At 39.9% G+C, this 24,120-nt stretch overlaps 2 protein-coding genes across 7 annotated transcripts in view; both read right to left on the bottom strand.

Annotated features, from left to right (window-relative positions):
* SENP7 (SUMO specific peptidase 7) overlaps positions 1-24,120 on the bottom strand; it is a 114,440-nt gene that overhangs the window by 40,503 nt on the left and 49,817 nt on the right. For all 5 annotated transcript variants that reach the window (XM_055125307.1, XM_055125309.1, XM_055125310.1 and 2 more), the window contains 5 exons: positions 17,883-18,077; positions 15,334-15,449; positions 8,962-9,146; positions 5,232-5,562; positions 798-955 (listed from right to left, as the gene is read on the bottom strand). In XM_055125307.1, the coding sequence (XP_054981282.1) occupies positions 798-955; positions 5,232-5,562; positions 8,962-9,146; positions 15,334-15,449; positions 17,883-18,077 (985 nt within the window). The remainder of the gene's footprint in view (positions 1-797; positions 956-5,231; positions 5,563-8,961; positions 9,147-15,333; positions 15,450-17,882; positions 18,078-24,120) is intronic.
* On the bottom strand, positions 1,713-3,508 carry LOC129401936 (voltage-dependent anion-selective channel protein 1-like). Of its 2 annotated transcripts, XM_055125314.1 has the most exons (2): positions 3,396-3,449; positions 1,713-3,360 (listed from the first exon to the last, which is right to left on the bottom strand). In XM_055125314.1, the coding sequence occupies exons 1-2, from the start codon at positions 3,447-3,449 to the stop codon at positions 2,617-2,619; spliced, it is 798 nt and encodes a 265-aa protein (XP_054981289.1). In that variant the 3' UTR covers positions 1,713-2,616. The 2 variants fall into 2 exon arrangements, with proteins under 2 accessions (XP_054981289.1, XP_054981288.1); XM_055125313.1 differs by having other exon boundaries at positions 1,713-3,508.

Below are 24,120 nucleotides of genomic sequence, written 5' to 3'. Positions count from 1 at the left end.
ACTGTCATTTATCATTTCCTGAGCAAAAGGAAGAGCGACTATGCTAAACGTTGGTAGGTGACCTGTTCCTGGATCAGGGTTTCCTACGGAGCAGAGCAACGCCCTCACTGCAATATTTTAAAAGTTAGCCCTAGACACAAGGATTTGTGAAAAACGGAGAAAAATGAGAAGAGACAGATGTTGGAAGTTGACAGATTTCTATGGGCCCAGAGAGAGAATCAGCGAATAAGGTGCCTGTCAGGTTTATAACGATGTTCTAAATACTTTGTATGTTAATTTCATTCAATATTCAAAATCATCCTATGAGGCAGATATCTTCATTTAAGTTGGGAAGAAATTCAGGCTTCAAGAGGTTAAGTGACTTGCCCAAACAGCAAAGCCAGGTTCTGATTTCCTCATTTTTTTTACTATCGTGCTATACTAACAGCACTGGAGAAAAAAGAAATCATTCCAACTAGCTATAGTTTTGTAAGATTAAAAAAAAAAACTACAAACTGATTCTAGAAAATTTCCTGATAAAATATTTTAAATATCCAGAAAGAATAAGAAGAAAAAATAGATGAAAGTCATAATATTTAGGCTGAAAAAATATAAATGATTGGGGAGGGGAGGGAAAGGTATTAACTCTCACTTCAATTAGAGATAATTACATATTTCAAACTTTGAAAGTTCTTTCAAAATGCAAGTTTAGAAAAAATTACTATTTCATTACAATATTATAGTTGGTGAAGCAAAAAAGTGATTAGTCAATAATCTATATTTTACTACTAATCTCTGAGAAGGCAGAAATAAATTACCTGAACAGGTTCATATGTAATCACAGGTAGTTCCGACAATGCTGATTCAGAAGTTTCCTCGTTTTCACTAGTGATGGCATGGTCTTGCTCAGCTTGTAATTTTAGAATTTCTGAACTTTTATTTTCAACCGGTCCTTCCTCATCGCTGGAAACAACAACTAAAATGGGAAAATATATTTTTTTAAATGTGTCATAATAATCACAAAAGAGAATGTTCTAATTCATGTAATAATCCTATCAAATTTAATTATCTAAGAAACGGCCTGTTATACATTATTTAATTTATACTATATCCAATGTTTTCAAGTCAATGCTACTATTTAGCAATATCTATAAGCTTACCTAGTCTTTAAAAATGTATAAAGCCTTAAGGATAAATTAAAAACAGGTTCCAGTTCTAATGAAATATTGTGCCCTCTAAAATTCCACATATAACCTATTACATAGCTGGAGCAATAGCACAGCAGGTAGGGCATTTGCCTTGCACACGGCCAACCTGGGTTCAATTCCTCCATCCCTCTCGGAGAGCCCAGCAAACTACCAAGAGTATCTCACCTTCAAGGCAGAGCCTGGCAAGCTACCGGTGAAGTATTTGATATGCCAAAAACAGTAACAACAAGTCTCAATGGAGACATTACTGGTGCCCACTCAAGCAAATCAATGAACAAGGGGGCAACAGTGCTATAGTGCTAGCCTATTACATTAGTTGTTCCCAAGAATGAGAAACAAATGGCTAGGGAAAGATGTGAAAGATCCTTTATGATATTTTTTGTTTGTTTGCTCCATGACTACTTTAAATACCAAAAAAATTATATCAAAATTTAAAAATACTAAATTGATACTTAAACACTGTACTTCAGGCTCATCCAATAAAAGAGTAATAGTCTTTTGAGAACCCTTTTTTTTTTTTTTGAAGAGGTTTCAATATTTTATTCAAGTTTTATTTTTAAGTGATGTTAATTACAGCATTTGAAGGGAGGATCTAATTCCACACAAAATGGAAGACTCTAAAATGTACCCATTAAAATGCTAAAAAAAAAAAAAAATCCAAAAAAAAACTGAGTGTCGAAGATACAACCCAAGAGTCCAATTGAGATCCCGGGGGTCGCCCCGTGTGATTGGTCACAGAGCTCTTCCCAGCCGACAGCTGGAGCTCTCTGAAGCTGTTTCATAGTCTGGCGCGAGGGTGAAAAAAACCACAACGTGAGAAGAAAATAAGTCCTGAATTATTGGCTTCATCACATCCACCTTCTCCACCCCAAAATGGCACAGAAGAAACAGTTACCACACCCTGCAACTACTTTTGGTGTAAAGGAGGTGATGGGCTGGGGTGGACGCGGGTCACGAAGATCTGCCTAAAAATGTCCCTTTCAGATGAATCTGTACACATCATCGAACTTCAGACTGAGCCTCTCCATGATTAGGCCAGGGAACCAAGGTTTAATTCTCAGGAAATCACAATTTCATTCATTTAGTCAACAAGCATTTACAGTGTCTATGTATGATCAGCTCCCACTTGCAGCCATTTCTAGATTAAAAAAAAAAAAAAGGAACCTGACATCTCTAGAGGGGCTGTCAAGTTCCTCCTCCCTGCCCCCAAGTCTACAGCTGAAAGGACCTTTTTTTTTTTTTGGAATTGGATTTTTCTGTACCTCTGAAAGGGTAACACCTTAAAGCTGAATCATCTTGAACCTGGAGGTCTAGCATGATATTTAGCAATACTTGCATCCCAGACAGACAACATTTAAAAGGTACACTAAATTCTGAAGGTAGCTATGCTGCAAAATAGTTTAAAATTAAATGATTGTACAGTATTCATTTATGCTTGAAATTCCAGTCCTAGACCAAGCTTGTGGCCACCCGCATTGACATTCTTGCCGTCCAGCAGAGCTGACAGTGTCAGTTTGATACCTGGCTTTAGGGTCTGAGTGTGTCCTAATCCTATCAGGCTGGAATTGTTCACTTTAGCCGAGAAGCAGGCATCGGGGTCGATCTGATACTTGGCTGCTATGCCGAAGCGAGTGTTGCTGTTGCCTGCGGTCCAAGCCAGGTTAACGGCCGTCTCCAACTTCTTGTTCACCTTCTGGTAAATGGAGCCACCAAACTCTGTCCCGTCATTTACGTTCGTGTGAAGCTGGAACTCGTCAGTCTTGTAGCCGACCGCAAAGTTGCTCTGGGTCACGCGTGACTTGGCAGTCTCAAAGTTCATCTGGTAGCCGGCCAGCCAGCCCTCGTAGGCCAGCACCAGGGCGCCCCGGATGGAAGGCCCAGCGATGTCGAAATCCACGTCGCAGCCCAGGTTGATGTGCTCCCGCTTGTAGCCAGTCTTGATTTTAGCATTTTTCTTCCCAGTGTTTGGAGAGAAGGATGAATCAAAGGTCAGCTTCAGGCCACGTGCGAGCTGGTCTTCTACGGTGATCTCGGTGCCTAGCGTGTTGTCCGTGTTCCATTTCTCAGTGAACGTGAGCCCATACTCGGTCCACCGGTACTTGGTTTCCAGGCTGCCTGTCACCTTGGTGGTCTCTGTGTTGGCGGAACCTGAGCTTGTAAATTCCAATCCATTCTCAGATTTTGTTTTCAAATCGAGCTTTATTAAACCAAACCCATAGCCCTTGGTGAAGACATCTCGGGCAGGTTTGCCAAGATCGACATACGTGGGAGGCACAGCCATCTTCTGCTCGGAGGTGGTGGCGCGGGCTCCGCGGCGGCTACGGCCGAGAACCCTTTTATTTGGTCACTGGACTGCACCCAGTAATGCTCAGGAGTGAGCATGTAACATAATTTGCAATTATGTTCCTGCCTTTGTTCTCAGGAGGGACCCCTGGCAGTCAGTTCTCAGGGACCTATGTGATGTCAGGGATTCAAACATGGGCCTGTGAGATGCAAATTAAGTGCCTTATTCCCTGTACTATCTCTGAGCCCCTTGAGAATCATTTGAAAGACCGGGAATGTGGCTCCACAGACTACTTGCTCTGCATGTGCTGGGTTCAATTCTGAGCAGGGGTGGACGGGGGGCGGGCAGAGCTTATTCAATTTCCAAGCACACCCCATTGCTAGGTAAATTCCACTGCTGACCTAAATCAATACTTAAAAATTCATGTTTATGAGCTCTCCGCAGCTGTACAAGCGTGAATCCAGACCCAGCAAAACCTCTTTCGGTGTGAGCAACTCCTCGCAGAACGTCTCCAGCCTGAGAACTAAGCCTCGGCCCCGTGCCCGCCCAGGAGGGGAAAGGTATTTCTCTCTCTCTCGCCTCTTTCTCTCCGGGGATGAAGGACGCGGTGGCCGCCATATTAAGACGACCACAGATTGGGTTTTCAAGCCTGCAATTATCTAATATCTGGAAGAAATCTCCCTGGACTTCTTGTTAAAGTACAGAAATTCTTGTTAAAGTATTTAACAGTAGAGAATTTCTTTAACAAGAAATTCTCTACTGTGAAGACAAATAAGGCCGCGCAACCTTATTTGTCTTCACAGTAGGTCTGAATCTAGTGGGGTACTCCTAACAACAATAGTGAGGTTTGTGTTGAAATATTGAATGTAACCAAAGTAAACAGAATGTAAAATGAAACTTATCAGTTACAAGGTAGGGGGTGGGGGGGCGGGATGGGAGGTGTACTGTGTGGGTTTTTTTTTTTTTTTTTGGTGGTGGTATATGGGCACTGGTGAAGGGATGGTTGTTTCAGCATTGTATAACTGAGACCTAAGCCCGAAAGCATTGTAATCTTCCACACGGTGATTTAATAAAATAAAAAAAAAAGAAAAAAAAAATTCATGTTTATGAGAGACAGGCCCGGCAAGCTACTGAGAGTATGGAGCCCGAACGGCAGAGCCTGGCAAGCTACCCATGCGTATTGGATATGCCAAAAACGGTAACTATAAGTCTCTCAGTGATAGATGTTACTGGTGCCCACTCGTTGATGAACAACCGGATGACAGTGACAGTGACAGTGAGACAGGACAGGGGTTATGGTGTTTTTCTTTGCATACAATTTACCCTGGAGTTTGATCCCTGGCACCACATGGTCCCCTAAGCACTGCCAGGAATAACCTCTAAGCAGGGAGCCAAGAGTATACTCTGAGCACTTTATTTTCAATGCTCCTTTCTACTTTTCCCTCCTCCCCTCCCCATCCCAAGCATCCCTAACTACTAAATAAAATTGTTTTCCCAACCAGGCCAAAGAAATAAAATAGCAGCTAAGGTGCATGACTTGCAGATGCTCAACCCAGGCATGATCCCTGGCACCCCAAATGTTCCCTGAGCCCTGCCAGGAGTGACGCCTGAGTGCAGAAGCAGGAGTCAGTCTGCCCTGAGCACTACAGGGTGTGGCCCCCAAAACAAACAAAAGATAGTGAATACATGTATTCCACAGTTAATCTACAAAGCTTAACTCCTAGCCCATCCCCCCCCAAAAAAATTAAGACATCACTTACTTGTTTCAGCTGACATTGCTGATGGGTTTCCTTCATTGTGTTCACTTAACAGAGATTTGTCTCTTGTTTTAAATTCATTCTCATCTTCAATCAGGGAAGAATGCCCCACAATCACTGTAGAAATAGAATTCTCCAGAGTTTCTGTGGTTGAGCACTCAGAGGTACTATTCAGCACAGGGTTGAAAGTCAGCTTGCGGCTATTCAGTGAGGGCAGCTTAGTGAAATCACTTTCTATAGTTTCAGGCATAATTTCTTCACGCAGTTTTGGGTCTTGGTGATGATTTTTATTGGACATTTCGAAGTCGGTGGATTCTATTGAGTCATTTTCTTTCTGAATATAAATGCATAGAAAAATAGTACACTTCAATGTTGGCTAGTACATTTTAAGTTTTAATTCCTGGCAAATAGTACCTAAGTAAATATGTCACTTCAGTAACTATAGAAAATTACAATTATATTACATTATTCTGGCCAGTATCTCCGAAATATAAAGACATAAAGTGTGGGCTATCCAATCTAATACAAAAATATGTTTTTAAAAGATAGGATAGAGGAGACTTCCATCTCTATGCAGGTCTTCCAGAAAGTCACTTTAAAATGAGAGGAATGGGGCCAGAGCAATAGTACAGTGGGTAGGGCGTTTGCCTTATACATGGCGTCCCACATGGTCCCCTGAGCACTCCTGAAAGCAGAGTCAAGAGTAATCCCTGAGCTTCTCCAAGTATGATCCCAAAAAACAAAAAACAATAATAATAATAATAAAATGTGGGAAGAATTTTTAAGTTTTATTCTGCAAAGAAATTAAGCCATTAGACTCTGGTAATAAAAGCAATAAAGAAAAACCTGAAAAGGATAATTATATGAAAATCAATCACTGGCTTCATATCTTTATTACTATGTATAAATCACATTTATAATTATAAACAAAGAAAATGCTAGATCCTGAATTCCTGTACATAAAAAACAGCTGTATTCATATAATTTCATGTTAACTGCATACTAAATCTTTGCAAATAGTTAATGAATGCATTAAGTGTGGTAAATATTTACTTACAACAGAGTTCCCTAAACTTTTAAAGAAAAGTTTAAAGTTGGCAGGACTGGAGTGTTAGCACATCGGGTAGGGCGTTTGCTTTGCCCGTTTTAGATTCTTTCGTCCCTCTCGGAGAGCCCAGCAAGCTACCGAGAGTATCCCGCCTGCACGGCAGAGCCTGACAAGCTACCCATGGCGTATTGGATATGCCAAAAAAAGTAACAAGTCTCACAATGGAGACGTTACTGGTGCCTGCTCGAGCAAACTGATGAGCAACGGGATAACAGTGACAAGACCTAGATTAATTTTTCTGTAGTAGAGAACTTCAGGCCAAGACAAATTGGAGAAATTGTATATAATCTTCTCCTAAAAGTCATTCTCTGCTTTTTTCCACTCTGGAGAAGCCCATGTTCTCTCTTGAACATGTATCTCTCTAACACAGATGTCTCCTTTCCTTCTTTTTCTTTTCTTCTCTCTCTTTCTTCTCTTTCCCTCTCTCCCCTGTTTCTCTCCTCTTTTTCTGTGCCTCTTACCCTCCCTCTCTCTCTCCTCATATTTCTCTAAATGAATTTCTCTAAATAAAACTATCTTACATCATTGAAAAAAAAAGAAATTGGCAGGACCAGAGATAAAATGCTTTGCATGCAAGTGGCCTAGATTTAATCCCTGGCACCAAAGTCCCCCAACCACTGCCAGAAGCAGCCCCCAAACATCAGATGTTATCCAAAAACAAAACAAAACAAGCTGGCAATTAAAAAATCAAATTAGGGGCTGGAGTGATAGCACATTGGGTAGGGTGTTTGCCTTGTACACAGCCGACCCTGGTTCAATCCCCAGCACCCCATATGGTCCCCCGACCACTGCCAGGAGTAATTCCTGAGTGCAAAGCCAGGAGTAACCCCTGTGCAGTGCCGGGTGTGACCCAAAAAAGAAAAAAAATCAAATTAAAAAGGCAACTGACTGGGGGCTGGAGCAATAGCACAGTGGGTAGGACATTTGGCTTGCACACAGCAGACCCAGGTTCGATTCCCAGCATCCATATGGTCCCCTGAGCACCACCAGGGGTGATTCCTGAGTGCAGAGCCAGGAGTAACCCATGAGTATCGCTGGGTATGACCCAAAAAGGAAAAAAAAATTCAAAAAGGCAACTGACTGTAGAGTCTGGAAACATTTGTCAAAATAAGATTTTCTTATTTTAAATAAAAAAATAAATTAAAAAAAATAAATGTCTGAGGGATAGACAGCAAATTACTAGGAGTAGTATTGGGATAGGAAATATTTTAACATTTTTACTTGTTGATAATATTTAAAATTTTTCCAATAACTATATTACTTCAAAAAGTTTTTCATTTAAATTGTTTATAAATCAGCCAGATAAATCCGGAGCCGCTGAGCGCGAATCGGTCCCTCTCGCCTAAAGACTTTGATTCCAAAGATGTAACACATTCGGGCATCCAGCGCAACATCCGATAGCGATGCACTGGGACACCAAACTGGGCTACAACTCTGTGCTGCCGGGGGTGGATTTTTTTTCCTCCCCACCCTGTCTTCCTGCACGGAAAGCGGCGGGCTGGCGGCACCCATGTGGCAGGCGCCATCTTCTGTGACTCCAAACCCACAGGTATTTGGATTTTACTTTGGGGGCTCCCAGGAACTCATGGGAAGGGGGCGTAACCGGCACGCCCTCGGCCCAGATAAATCCGGAGCCGCTGAGCGCAATCGGACCCTCTCGCCTAAATACTTTGAATTCAGAGACTTCTTACAGCAATGCACTGGGACTGTGAGCTGGGCTATGTAATTTCTGGCAGAATTTTCCCTGGACTTTATACAGAAATCCAAAACCACGCGGACGCTGCGACTTAACATTTATAATTGTCAGCAATGTAAAATGATTCCATTTGAACAGGTCTGACTGGGGGGGAAACTCCAAATAATAACAGTAAGTTTTTGTTGAAATATTGAAGGTTTTTAATGTAGCAGCCACCTCTGGACTGTGAACTAAGCAAAAGCCCCACGCTGGCCGACGCGGCGTGGCGTACACCATACTATGAGGCGCAGGAAGGGGGATGAGGGGGAAAAAGGAAAAAGAAAAAAAAAGAGAGAGAGAGGAGTTATGTCAACTATAATGAGTTTTGTGTTGAATTATGGAATGTAATCAAGGTAAAGAAAAAATCAAGTGAAATTCATTAGTTATACAGTAGGGGGTAGGGGGTGGGGGCGGGGGGTATACTGGGGTTTCTGGTGGTGGAATATGGGCACTGGTGAAGGGATGGGTGTTTGAATATTGTATAACTGACATATAAACCTGAGAACTTTGTAACTTTCCACATGGTGATTTAATAAAAATTTTAAAAAAATAAAATAAATTGTTTATAAATCAGAGTATAGAAAAATGGACAAAAGAAATGGCTGTGGGGGCAGGAGTGATAGTACAGCAGGTAGGCAATCCAGGTTCAATCCCTGGCATCCCATATGGTCCCCCTAGCAACGCCAGAAATAATTCCTGAGTGCAGAGCCAGGAATAACCCCTGAGCATCGCAGGTGTGACCCAAAAAGCAAATATATATATATATATATATATATATATATTATCTATATATCAAATTATAAATATATATATATATATTTATAATTTGGTCGATAAATTCACTTTTATCACAGCACAAATTATTTCATACTGTAAATACCTCTACTTACTGTCTGCTCTGCTGGTTTGTTTAAAGATGCAGCAGAATCATGAAAATCAGGTAAATTACTTCTAAGCTTCTTCTTTCTCTTCCTGGAAATCAGAGTAGGTTCCATTTTTGAGTCAGAATATTTGTCTTTCTTGTTTCTGCTCCCTTCTTCAGATTGATCACACCCTCTACTTTCACTATTAAGGTCTTTAAAAACAAGAGACATAAATATAGACAAAAATACAGAAAGAACCCATTTGCAAAACTTCAAAGAAATATTACCAAAATGGACTTTGTATAGTACTTTGAACTCACTGAAAACTGAACCCCAAAACAGCACAATAGAAATGACATTTGCACCTGTATGTTCACTGCAGCACTGTTCACAACAGCCAGAATCTGTAAACAACCCGAGTGCCCGAGAACAGATGACTGGTTAAAGAAACTTTGGTATATCTACACAATGGAATACTATGCAGCTGTTAGAAAAGATAAAGTTATGAAATTTGCTTATAAGTGGATGGTCATGGAGAGTATCATGGTAAGTGAAATGAATCAGAAAGAGAGGAACAAAAAAAGAGAGGGACAGACATAGAATGACTGCATTTATCTGTGGAATATGAAATAACATAATATCAGACTGATACCCAGGATAGTAGACACAATCGCTCCATAGTTGGAAACCTGCCTCATGAGCTGGGGGGAGGGCAGCTGGGATAGAGAATAGATGAGGGGAAGAGATGATGGAAATACATTAATATGGAATTAATGGGGGGGGGGGGTGTTGGGGCCACACACAGTGGTATTCAGGGGCAACACCTGACTCTGCTCAGATGTCATTCTTGACAGTGCTCCAAGGAGCATATGTGGTAACAGGGATTGAATCAGAATCAGTCACATGCAAGGCAAGCACTTTAATACCTGTTCTAGGAGCACTTAATAAAAACAAAGCAAAACATGGGGGCTGGAGCAATAGCACAGCGGGTAGGGAGTTTGCCTTGCACGTGGCGCACCCGGGTTCGATTCCCAGTATCCCATATGGTCCCCTGAGCACCTCCAGGGGTGATTCCTGAATGCAGACCCAGGAGTAACCCCTGAGCATTGCCAGGTATGACCCAAAAAGAAAATAAAAATAGAAAAGATAAAAACAAAGCAAAACAATCAAATGTAGCACATTTTTCCTTTTGCTATAACTACATTTGATTACAATACAAAAGACATAAATAACATATAGAAATCTTTTGTTTTAAAATATTTTGACAAGTCACTGTGATTACAGAAACTGGTTATCTTTCTTAAAGTTTTATACATACACAAATGCATTTTTCCAATTTTTTAATTCAAGAACTGTGATTTACAAAGTTATTGATAGCTGAGTTATAGGCATATAACTTCAACACCAATCCCTACCACCAGTGTCAACCTTTGTTTATACAGATCCATTTTAAAGAGAAAAAGAGACTAAATAAATTAGGTAATAATCATTTCTTTTTTTAAAAAAAAGGACAAATTACCTTTCCTCAGTAGTTAACTGTGATATGCAATCATTTACAAGCCTATCAGTTATCTTCAGCTTGTTTCTTTTTAATTATAAAGACTGTCATCTTATGTTTACCTGCCCTACAGTGAATGTAGGGAAATAAAAAAAATTAAATTAAATTAAATTTAAAAAGTTTGGTTTGGTTTTGGAGTCACACCCAGCAAAGCTTACAGGTTACTCCTTGCTTTGCACTCAGAAATTACTCCTGGAGGTGCTCAGGAAACAATATGGTATGCTGGGGATCAAACTTGGGTCGGTCACATGCAAGGCAAGTACCCTACCTGCTATATTATTGCTCAGGCCCCAAAGATCTGTCTTTTAAGTCAACAAAACATTAATTTTAAACCCAGATCAAATATTAGTAAAAATGCTTAGTATTTCAGTAATTAATATGGTATATAAGTAAAATGCCTTTTAGAGGGTCCTCTGCCTTACTGAGGATTATACACTAAATAGTTTTGCCTTTTTTTTTTCCTTTAGTCTCCTAAGAGGTGCTTAGGAGGTCCAATGTCCCTACTAAAAATTCTAATCGAGCCAGGTGGAGTGTCAGTGCAAAGGTCCAAGGATGCGGTGGTTCTTGGCCCTGTGGGGATTACCAGTGGTACGTGGACCACACCTAGTCGTACTCAGAGGCTCCCAGGGCTGCACTCAGTGATGCTCAGGGTATCAGATCAAACGAAGGCTGGTCACATGTCAGGTACGTGTCCTAACCCCTATATGCCTCCCAGGTTCTATTTTACTTTTTGAATCCATATCAACTCAAAGTTTATACATGAGATCCACAGCAGCTTCCTTATGAATTTGTAATTCATCATTCATGTAACAGGAAGACTGACCTCTCTAGTTATCCAAAGTTCTTCAACATTAGACTACTACTCTTCAAATTATTTTTGTTCATGATCCATCTTCACTGACATATAATGACTGATATTCATAATATGCACTTGTCATTGCAAGCACTAGGACAGTACTGAGGGCAAACACTCCAAGAGAGTCAATAATCTAACTTCCAAAGAAAATAATCTTTAGCCCCTCCCCCAGAAAAACAAGTTATCTCCCCAAATATCAACTATTTTGAATAGCATGTTAAATTTCATTTTGTGAATCTGTAAACTCTAAAGGCAAAAACAACCTATATAAAAATGTATCAAACTAAACTTATAAATGCTACCACAAAAAGATGGATGACAGAAAAGCAGCTTAAGAAAAATACTATTGTGTATCATGCGGGGTGGGGGGCTGAGGAGGTGGGGGGGAGGTATACTGTGATTCTTGATGGTGGAATATATGAACTGGTGAAGGGATGGGTGTTCAAGCATTGTTTAACTGAGACTTAAACCTGAAAGCTTTGTAACTTTCCACATGGTGATTCAATAAAAGAATAATTTTTAAAAATAAATAAATAAAAATAATTATATAGAAACAGGTTAAAAAAAAAATACTGAGATAACATCATGAGCACTTAAAAGTAATTGTTTTCGGTGACCCCGGGGGCCACACGCGTGTGCGGCTCCTCCGCAGCTGCACCCGTGTGAATCCAGACCCAGCTGAACCAACTACAACATGGACTGCTCCTAGCAGATTGTTTCCTGCCAGAGAACTAAGCTGCGACCCCATGCCCGCCCAGGAGGGGAAAGGTATTTCTCTCTCTCGCCTGTCCCTTCCCGGGGATGAAGGGCGTGGGGGCCGCCATATTATGACGACCACAGACGGGATTTTACGACAAAAACTGCAGCAAAAGGGTGCGAGGGTGCTCTTGGGAAGGTGGGAGGCACCGGCCCCTCCCACCGCTGCCGAGATGTGACCCCGGGGGCCACACGCGTGTGCGGCTCCTCCGCAGCTGCACCCGCGTGAATCCAGACCCAGCTGAACCAACTACAACATGGACTGCTCTTGCAGATTGTTTCCTGCCAGAGAACTAAGCTGCGACCCCATGCCCGCCCGGGAGGGGAAAGGTATTTCTCTCTCTCGCCTGTCCCTTCCCGGGGATGAAGGGCGTGGGGACCGCCATATTATGACGACCACAGATGGGGTTTACAAGCTTGCAATGATCGAATATCCGGAAGAAATCTCCCTGGACTTAGTTGTTAAAGTGCAGAAATACAAAACCAAAAATACAAAATACAAAAAAATAAAAAATAAATAAAAAATAAAAATAAAAAAGCGGCCGCGCGACCTCATTTCTCTTCACAACAGGTCTGACTCTAGTGGGGTGCTCCTAATAATAATGGTGAGGTTTGTGTTGAAATATTGAATGTAACCAAAGTAAGTAGAAAGTAAAGTGAAATTTATCAGTTACAAGGCGGGGAGGTGCGGGGGTGGGCGGTATGGGAGGTATACTGTGGTTGTTTTTTTTTTTTTTTTTTGTCTTCGGTGGTGGGATATGGGCACTGGTGAAGGGATGGTTTTTTCAGCATTGTATGACTAAGACTTAAGCCTGAAAGCATTGTAATTTTCCACATGGTGATTCAATATAATAAAATTAAAAAAAAAAGAAAAGAAAAATACTATTGTGTAGACATTATATTACTAACATATACAATTAAAGAAGTAAAAATTCCCATAAACAAAATAATATTGAATATTTCAAATGAACTATTTTCATAGTAACAAAGCAAATACAAGAGAATGTTACATCTGGAGTTTAACTCAGAACTTTTGTTCATTTTTGATCTTATGTTAGACAGCTGGGATTAGAAATACAATTATCTATTTATAGGATAAAACCCTAATGAGTTTCAATTAAATTTCAACAGCTCATGTTCTTAAAAATATTTAATCAAGGTGCCTGCCTTGCATGTGGTCGTCTCCAGTTCACAGGCACCACATGTAGTCCCCTAAATGATGTATGTAGGTAAATTAGATTACCCCCATCCCCCCATGGCTATGGAATTCCTGGGGAGTAGTAAAATCACCTAGCCCTAAGGCTGTCAGGACCCACCTCTGGCTACAGCAACCAAGACCTGATAAGACCTTTACCTGGAGCTAGCTCAGACCAGAGAAGGCTGGGCCCACTCTCCAAGAGAAAATCCAGCAGGAACAAAGGTCAAGAAAAGAAGTTCAAAGAAGACCATCACAACTAGATCCCCTTGACAACCACACTAGCAACAGACTCTTACTTATCTAGCTAGAAAGCCCCATGTGGGATGATGGGAAAAACCAGGCTCCAGTCTGAGAGACCGAGTGCTAAAGATCAAGTCCTGTGCCAAGAATAATAAGCGGATGACCGGCGTGGCTTAACAGACACCTGGTGGGGCTGCCAGAACTCAAGGTCTGTGCCACACAGGGGCTCCTAACAGACTGTCAGTCCTAGTCTTCCTAGTCAGTACCAGGGTGGCAGAGGCGGATGGGAAGAAAGTGATGGTCTCTCTCCTTCCAGTCTATATAAGTCACCCATGGGGACCCACTGACTTCATAAGCACAGAGCCAGAATGGCCCATTAGTACTGCCAGATGCAGCCATAAAAAAAGGGAAAAAAATGGTTTTTTTAATCAACAAAAAGAGTTTTCAGGGATACTACTAGACAAAAGTATTTCTTTTTATCATGCAACTTCCCCCTTGTTGCAAGTTTAAAAGTACACTGTGACAGGTAATACTGATGAGTACATACCAAAAAGCTTTTTGTTCAACTATTCCGGCTCTACCCAAGGAAGCAGTGAAAAATGAGGACTTTTAATAGTGTATTTGGGTCAGAGAATAGCTCAGAGGTATGAGCACAGGCTGTTGCATGCAGAAAGCCCATTTCACACATGTAGCACCACCAGAAGGGGGAGGTGTGGCCAACCCAAAGCACAAAGCCAGAAAAACCATGAGCTATTTGGTTACGTCCCCAAAACAAATCAAAGTCTTAATAGTATGTGAAATGAGCCCACTGGTACTAATACTTAGATTTTAAATTGATAACCAAAGAGAATTGTTTCTAGAGAAAGTATAGTTCATACAAAAATAAACGTCTTTCATTATATGTTGACAATACTTAGTGACTAATTAAAAGACTACGTCTACAGTGAAATGCTTTCTCTGAATACTTTCAGCATAACAACTGCAACTGATTTCTTGTATACATAAAAGTTAACAGTCTAGTTCTCTTTTAACTTTTCCTCTTCTGTGAAACCAAAAAAAAAAAAAAAAGATTAACAAAGAATGTGCAAAAATTCCATTCTAAATAAAATACTAGTTTTTGCATAGTGTCCTTAAAGGCCTCAAATGAATAAATTATAAAAAGTGCTCAGAAATACCTCAACTAGTTTGAAGCTACCAATAATCCAAGGGATTCTGAAGATGTTATTTTCACATATTACTAATACAATAAATTATTTTGATGGAAATTTTTATTAAAATATTTTTAAAAGAGACTTGGGAAAAGAAGTTAATTCATTAACCCTACGTGCAAAGAAACCTACATAGAATTTTCAGAAGTCTTGAGTGTATTTACCTTAAAATTTGCTAATAGTGGCTTGTTTTGGCATCCTCCTAAAGTTAAGAGAAATTCTAATGAATAAAGAATGTATTTCATAGTAGAAGGATAGATAGTTGGAAGCTAATAATAGTAACTGAATTAGCCATAATATCTATTACCAGACAGACGCTTGAAATCAACACTTAGAATAGCTAAACTATTTAACTTTACAATTATGTCAGCCTTCCCCCTCCCATGAAAAAAAATACTCAAATTTGACTTTTAATTTTAGTAAATAAATCAATAAGTGTATTACTATGTGCATAGTAAATTCAGAAATTTTCTTTATATGCTAAATAATCTTCCTTTATATAAAGAAACATTTATAACTTTTAGATTATTACAAATATGAAAGGCAAAACTCAAATTATATTTGTTTTCTAAGTTTCACAAACCTTTAGGCTGAACATCAGTGATTACAGGAGAAATTCCATCATTATCTCTTTGCTTTTTTACAGTGTTTAGAGCATGCTTTGTAAAACTATTATCTGTCATACTTGGTTGTGAATTCCTATAAAACAAAATAAAATTACACTCAATTTTCTTGAACCAAAAGAAATTTAAAAGCAAGCCAGCATTCAACATAAAACTCCCAAAGTTCAAAAAAATAAAGTAAAATAAAATAAAAGGGGCTGGATCGATAGCACAGTGGGTGGGGCTTTTGCCTTGCACTCGGCCGACCTAGTTTCAATTCCCATATGGTCCCCCAAGCACCTCCAGGAGTAATTCCTGAGTGCATGAGCCAGGAGTAACCTCTGTGCATCACCGGGTATGACCCAAAAAGCAAAAAAATAAAATAAAATAAAATAAAACAAGAATCCCAAAGTTACAGATAAACTCCCACATAGCCAGGTAAAGTTTGAAGACATTAGATAGCAAAAGAAAATTGAATTGAGATTTGAAAATTAACTTGTCATCCCTGTAAATTCTCCATGTATCCCCTTGAGTGGAGTAGGGACAGATACCCACACTGTAAGATTCTGCACATGCAAGATGAGCAAAAGAATAATACAAAGTATCATGTACATTAAAGCTCACTGTCACTGTCACGGTCATCCGGTTGCTCATTGATTTGCTCGAGCGGGCACCAGTAACATCACCATTGTGAGACTTGTTACTGTTTTTGGCATATCAAATATGCCACGGGTAGCTTGCCAGGCTCTGCCATGCGGGCAAGATATTCTTGGTAGCTTGCCGGGCTCTCCAAGAGGGGTGGAAGAATCGAACCCAGGTTGGCCACGTGCAAGGCAAACGCCCTGCCACTGTGCTATCATTCTAGCCCACTTTAAAGATATCTAAAATAGGGGCCGGAGCGATAGCACAGCGGGTAGGGCATTTGCCTTGCACGCGGCCGACCCGGGTTCGATCCCCGGCATCCCATATGGTCCCCCAAGCACCGCCAGGAGTAATTCTTGAGTGCAACGCCAGGAGTAACCTCTGAGCATCGCTGGGTGTGACCCAAAAAGCAAAAAAAAATAAAAATAGAAATAAATAAAGATATCTAAAATAAAAATATCACAAATACAAGTACATAATAATCATGCCTATGCATAATTAATCATAATCCAAAATTAATTGATATGTTTCAAGCAAGGTTCACATACCAAAAGCACAAAATAAACTTTGGAGGATGAAAATTTTTACATATAATGGAAATAATTTAAAATATAAGGTACCACTTAAATATAAACCTGTATGAAAAACAAGTTTTGGAATGAGAAAGCATAATGTTAACATTAATAAAAAGAATTAATACAATAGCAATATGGGCCTTCCTTCTCTGTCCTCTCTAAACACTAAGATCAAGGATGATCTAGGCATTCCCCCTTTACTGTCTACATTTCCTCACCCAGTATTCTATATACCACAGATAAGTGAGATCATCCTGTGTTAGAAGAAGGAAATTTATAAAACAATCCTATTCACAATTGTGCCTCAGAAAATCAAGCACCTGGGCATCAGCTTAACAAAAGAGGTGAAAGACTACTAAAACAATTACTAAAATGAGTAAAAAACACGAGGAAATGAAAAATACATACCCTTTTCATGGATTGGAAGAATTACTACTGTCAAAAAGATAATCTTGTTAAAGCACTATAGACTTAATGCAATGCCTAATGAAATACTCATGATAGGAGCTGGAGCAATAGCACTTGCCTTGCTGACAGCCAAGCCAGGTTAGAACCCAGGAATCCCACTGGCCCCCAGAGCCCTGTCAAGAGTGATCTCTAAGCACAGAGCCAGGAGTAAGTCCTGAGCACCGTTGGGTATAACTTCCCCACCCAAAAAAGGATTTTTTTTAAGACCAAATGCTATTGAAATTCATAAGGAATAATAAAATCCCCAGAATAAATGAAACAACCCTCAATGAAAAGAAGTTGAGAGGCTTCTCCTTTTACAATTTTAAATTATACCATAAGGCAATATATGTAATCAAAATATTGTGGTACTGGAATAAGGACAGACTCTCTTCAATGGGATAAAATTAAGAGTCCAGCAACAAATCTTCAGACATACAGACAGTTAATCATTGACACTAGAGAGCTCCCACGCTGCCAGACCCTCGTAGCAAACTTTCAGACCCACTAAGCCAAGTATCACCAGGTCTAGCCTACAGTTTCCTGATCACTGTTTGGCAGATAATTTAAAAAAAAAAATACTCAACTAGATAATTAAATCAATATGAATCCACTAATCCACGTATAATTAATCTGAAGTCTTTTTCTTAAAACACAAAGAACGTGACCAGTACCTTTTGAATCTTAATCATTAGCCATGTGCTACCGTTGGTTCCAACAGTCATTCCAACCACCAATGGGGAAAGGTCATACTGGCTACAAGCAGCAATCACATACATGGGGCAGGGGCAAGGGCGGGGGAGGAAAACAGGAGACCTCATGAAAATAAGTATAATTTTGTTAAGTAACATTACTGCTAAACCTACCTCTCAGATAAAAATGAGTTCTTGTGAGGATTTTCTTTTTGACAAGATTCTGGGCTGTCATCGGGTGGTGAAGAAAGCTGATGTGATTTCAAGTTGTCCGTATCCCCCAAACTGGTCTCAGTTATACATGAGGTCTTTATGTATTTTCTTCCTAACTCTGTTCCCAGGACATTAGTCAATATAACTCTGGGTATCCTGTCACACAAAATAACAAATACCGTACTGAAATTTCAGAAACAAAAATATGTTCTAGGAAGTCAAATGTTTAAACGTTTTTATTTTAGCACCAGCTATTAAAACTCTAACCACCCCAGAAATCAACTAATAAACCCTCAAAATTTCGAACAAAGATGCTATTTTTTGTTTATATTTTATAAATTGGCATAGATCAGCCTCCCACTACACAATTTTAACTGTATGAATGGATGCTATAGGACTACTTAAACTTTTTTATTATTTTTTGGCTTTTCATTTTTCACTAATTATTTTTTAAAAGGCTCCTACACAAAATAATTCAAGGAAACTATTCTTTTCATTCAACCTAAAGGTCCCTAATCATTATATGCTTCCAATTATCAAATGAAAAATCTAAATCCAATATGAAAAACATCATTTAGAAAGTATTTAAGGTAATGACAAATTCTGCAAGTGGAAAAGCATGTGTGCTGATTTTATATGCACATACACATATATATATACACAAATATATATGTTTTATATAATAACATCATAAATATCTCAATAAATTAAACTGTTAAAAAAAATAAGGTATAGTACAATAGGCTGAAACACATGCTTTGTACGTGAGAGGCCCAGGTTCAATTTCCAGCACAGAATAGTCATTAGAGTGGCACTATGTACCCCTTAACTTTTTCCAGTGTATCACTAGCAGCATGTTACTGGTCCTTCATGATCGACCATAAAGCACATGCCTAGCATGTCCAAGGCCCTAAGTCCCTTCACTGGCACTGCACACCACTAGCAAATATAGGAAGCCTGGGGACCCTTGAGCACTGCTGGCCTCTTGGGTGAAGTTCTACCAGAAGTGGCCCAGATCCTCACAAACACCAGATGTGGCATCTATAAAAATGATTTTTTAAAAATATCAGAATACTTTATTATGAAAACTGTGGACTTTATTTACTCTGTTACACTTTCTATAGAATTTAGAGATTTTAATTTTTGCCCCACAAAAACACTATATTCTACACTGCATAGATGATTTCAGAACTTAGGAGAAATTCAAAGTATTAGTCATCTATTTACTTTTGTGGGGTTGGAATTGCCAGGAATTGGATTCAGGGTTTCATATATTAGAAGCATTTGCTCTGCCACTGAGCTATATCAACAGCCTTCTTAACTATTTAAAACATGAAGAATTTAGACCTCAGGGGCTGGAGCGAAAGCACATCGGGTAAGGCATTTTCCTTGCATGAGGCCAACCCAGGTTCAATTCCCAGCATCCCATATGGTCCCCCCAGTACTACCAGGGGTAATTCCTGAGTGCAAAGCCAGGAGTAAACCCTATGCATCGCCACGTGTGACCCAAAAAAGGAAAAAAAAAAAAAACAAAGAATTCAGACCTCAGAAAAGTACATATATTCTAGTCAAAGAACCTGGGCCTATCATCTTTATTTTTATTATTTCATCATACTTTATCTTCAAGAGTAACTTGCCAAGGGGCTGGCGCGATAGCACAGCGGGTAGGGCATTTGCCTTGCACGCGGCCGACCCGGGTTCGATCCCCAGCATCCCATATGGTCCCCTGAGCACTGCCAGGGGTAATTCCTGAGTGCAGAACCAGGAGTAACCTCTGAGCATCACCGGGTATGACCCAAAAAGCAAAAAAAAAAAAAAAAAAAGAGTAACTTGCCAAATAATTCAAGTAACTGTTATCTTATGTATCCTCCAGTAATCCCTTAAAAATACCCATTTCCAGGGGCTGGAGCATTAGCACAGCAGGTAGGGCATTTGCCTTGCACGCAGCCGACCCAGGTTCAATCCCCAGCATCCCATATGGTCCCCCGAGCACTGCCAGGAGTAATTCCTGAGTGCATGAGCCAGGAGTAACCCCTGTGCAACACCAGGTGTGACCCAAAAACACAAACAAACAAACAAAAGCCATTTCCAGCACAAAAACCACCAAACACACATACACAGACACACATACACACAAACATATTGCAAAGAGTAAGTAGACTATGTATTATAAAAACAAAGATTATTAGTAAACACAACTCCCTGAATCTAGAGTTTAAATGAAGAGAAACAAAGTCTTCAATACATTATTAATTTTCAGAAGGCAAATGCTGAGATGATTTTCTACCTCATATGTTTTAACTCTCTAAGGTTTTTATTTGTTTTTATCATTGTCTGTTTCATATATTCTATACCTGAGCAAACTTTCCTTAAAATCCTTGGATTTTAAGGATTTAAAACTCCTTAATTTCCCAATGCAATAGAACTGAAGACCGGTAGGAAGATTGGCACTGGGGCAGGAGTGAAAGGAGTAAGTTGGGGAAGGGAACAGTAGAACAAAGGGGCAGGGAAAAGTGCCTGCCACAGATGCAGGCTGGGGTTGGAGGGAAACTGACATGCCGGCATTGGTGGAGGGTATTAGGCACTGGTGAAGGGATTGGTACTGAAGCAATATATGCCTGAAACTCAATCGGAAATATCTTTGCAACTTTGTGGTTCATGGTGATTCAATTTTGTTAAAAAAGCTAAAAAAAAAAGGGGGGGGGAAACATACTGAATTTCTAGGCCAGTGGGCAGGGCATTTACCTTGCACATGACTGATCAGGTCAGCGCGCGCGCACACACACACATACACACGTGATTCTTGTGCAGAGCCGGAAGTAAGCCCTGAGAACCACGATGTGAACCAAAACAAAAAAAAAAAAAAAAATTAAATCCTGGATTTGGGAGTTGGTGAAATAAAAAAAAAAAAAAGTTAAATCCTGGATTTGGGAGTTGGTGAAATAGTACGAAGTTTAAGGGGTACTCGGTGTATGTAGCCAAGCCAGTTTGATCCCTGACATGACTTCATCCCCTGAGCATTTCTGGATACAGCTCTGGAAGCCTCCAAACGTAAAGTGCCAATATTTTTATTTAATGATAGTCTGATCATTTGAATTTAGCTTAGTAAGGGAAAATAGGAACTTTAGAAAATCTAATTATAAAAATTATATTTGAGGAGCTAGAGAAATAGTTTAGGGATTAAGGCACATGCCTTGGGCACAGCCAATCCTGGTTCAGTTCCCGGCAGTACATAGTTCCCAAGCCTCGCACTGATTGGCTGTGAACGACTAGTAGGGGACCCCAGATCTCCTGAATACCACCCAAAGCCCCCAAGTCCTCAATTATATTTTTTGTAGTCCATGGGTCCTCTCTGGTAATGCTTAGGAGTCACACAAGAGTGACTTAACTGTGCTCAGCAACCAGCAGATCTACTTTCTGTAGTGCTCTGGGGTGCCATGAAATGCTGCTTTATTTCTCAATCAATTTTAAAAAGTAAAAGACTAAGACTCACTAAAAAGAAACTACCTTAGATTCCAGAATGCAAATAAAATTCCTAACAAAATACTAGCAAATCAAATCCAAAAACACATAAAAATTATCATACACCATGACCAAAAGGATGCAAGGGTGGCTTAACATATACAAGTCAATCAACATAATACACTGTATCAGTATAAGGAACAATTTAAATCACATGATAAAATCAATACATGCAGAGAAAGAAAGAAGCTAACAAAATCTAACACCCATCTATGATAAAAAGAAAAAACTCAATAATATGAGAATTGCGGCTGGAGTGATAGCACAGCGAGTAGGGCGTTTGCCTTGCACATGGCCAACCTGGGTTCGATTCCCAGCATCCTATATGGTCCCCTGAGCACCATAACGAGTTAATTCCTGAGTGCATGAGCCAGGAGTAACCCCTGTGACCAAAGAAGCTAAATAAATAAATAAATAAATAATGAGAATTGGGAACTTCCTTCAACATATTCAAAGTCACATACCACAAAAATCATACATACATACTTACATACTTACATACATAGATACAGAAATCATATTCAACTATGTCAGTCCTCTTGCCAAACTTGCATGGCAAGTTCTCTATCATTGAATCACATCCCTAGTGTCTTCAAGACAGATTTAAGATGTAAAAGAACTAATATGGGGCCAGAACAATAGTACACCAGAAAGGGCAACTGCCTCGCACACAGGTGACCCAGGTTCATCCCTGGCATCCAATATGGACCCCTCTGCACCGCCAAGAGTAATTCCTGAGAGCAGATCCAGGAGTAACCTCTGAGCATTGTCGGGTGTGACCCAAAAGACAAAAAAAAAAAAAAAAATGACATAGTAAATGATTGGCAATGAAGGGTAAGAAAGAAAGAGAAAGCAAGAGAGTTCCCAATTTGTAATTTGAGTGTATAGAAAAAAAATTGTAACACATCTTTGGGCTGGAGAAATAGCGCAGCAGGTAGGCGTTTGCCTTGCACACGGCTGACCAGGGTTCAATTCCCAGCATCTAATGTGGTCCCCTGAGCACTGCCTGGAGTAATTCCTGAGCACAGAGCCAGGAGTAACCCCTGTGCATCACCAGGTGTCACCCAAAAAAGCAAAAATAAATAAATAAATAATTGTAACATATCTAACAAAGATGACACACTCACTCTGAAATAAGTTTAGTATCTCTAGATTAGAGAAAAGGTCTGGGTCTACTGGTAGTTGACCCCAGGATATAAAAAGAAAAAAAATACACAGTGAAAAAAAAATCATGTATCTGTTCCAGAGAGACAGTTAAACAGACTAATAAGCTCATGCTTTGCATGCAGGAAGTCTGGACTCAATCCCCAGCATTGCATGATCCCCTGAGCACTACCAGGAGTGACCCTGGTAATAGTTCCCAGGCAGCTGTCATTTGTGGTCCCGCAAAAACAAAAGGACAAAACAGAGCCCAGAGAGATACTACAAAGGTTAGGCTCATGGCTTGCACGTGGCTGACCCAGGTTCAATCCCTGGCACCCCATATGGTTCCCCAAGCTCGCCAGTAGTAATCCCCAAACACAGGCCCAGGAGTATCACTGAGCATTGCCACATGTGCCCCACACCCCCAAATATTTAAAAGCAAAAACAAAACAAAGAACTTATTAAGACTCTTTACAGCATAGAACAACTGTTTGACATATAAACTTCACTAACATATTATCTTACTACTGACAATTCCTATTGAGAAAAAAATACTCAAATAAAGTTACACTGTTCTCACTGAAAAATGACAATTTAGGATGAGGGTACAATGTCTTCTGGAAGAGAGTTTAAGTCTCTTCAAGAGTAATTAGGATTAAAGAGCTATTCTTCAACTAGCCCCAATATTTCACCTGTACTGAGGAGGAAAATACAGGCATCCAGAACAATGTGAACAGCTTGATAAATTACTGAAAGTGAATTGTTTCACTCTAAGATTAAAGATGTCTTAGAATTAAATTTACATCAGGCAGGATCTAGTGAAGAGTGTCAAGGAAAAGGCTAAAGTTCTTGATTCGTAAGTGTGTTCTAGGTTTTATCTTCATATCACAAGGTCTCACAATATTGCCAGAAGTTGCCTACTCCCCAAAAAATAAATAAAGATTTAGTGGGGAAAAAACCCTCATTAATATTAGCCTTTGAGGAGATGGAGAGATAATACAATGGGAATGGTACTTCTCTTGCACACAGCTGACATAGGTTCCATCCTGTCATCCCATATAGTCCTCAAAGCACCACCAGGACTGATTTCTGAGTGCAGAGCCAGGAGTAACCCTAAGTAATAATATATGCTCTAACCCCCCCCAAAAGAAAAAACTAAAATAAAATTAGCCTTTGATATTCCTATCATTAGTTGGGGGTACACACATCTTACTTCTGGCTCTATACTCAAGGATCACGCCTGGTGGGGCTCAAGGGACTACTATGAACAGTGCTGCAATGAACATAGGAATGCAGAGATCTGTTCTGCAATGTTCTGGGGCCCTTGCAGTGTATTCCCAAGAGTGGAATTTCTAGGAAATGTGGAAAGTCAGTTTTTGAAGAATGCCCATATTGTGCCAAGAAGGCTGGACCTGCAGACATTCCCACCAGCAGTGGGAGTCCCATTTACCTGCATCCATGCCAGCACTGGTTATTGTTCTTCTTGATGAGTGCCAGTCTCTCTGGTGTGAGGTAATATTTCATTGCTGTTTTG

The sequence above is a fragment of the Sorex araneus genome, chromosome 2, assembly GCF_027595985.1.
Source record: "Sorex araneus isolate mSorAra2 chromosome 2, mSorAra2.pri, whole genome shotgun sequence".
Taxonomy (NCBI): Eukaryota; Metazoa; Chordata; class Mammalia; order Eulipotyphla; family Soricidae; genus Sorex; species Sorex araneus.
This window is presented reverse-complemented; position numbering and strand designations above follow the sequence as displayed.

What these genes read in the sequence shown, in the direction of transcription:
- LOC129401936 (XM_055125313.1), bottom strand. Translation starts at nt 3,468, where the DNA reads ATGGCTGTGCCTCCCACGTATGTCGATCTTGGCAAACCTGCCCGAGAT.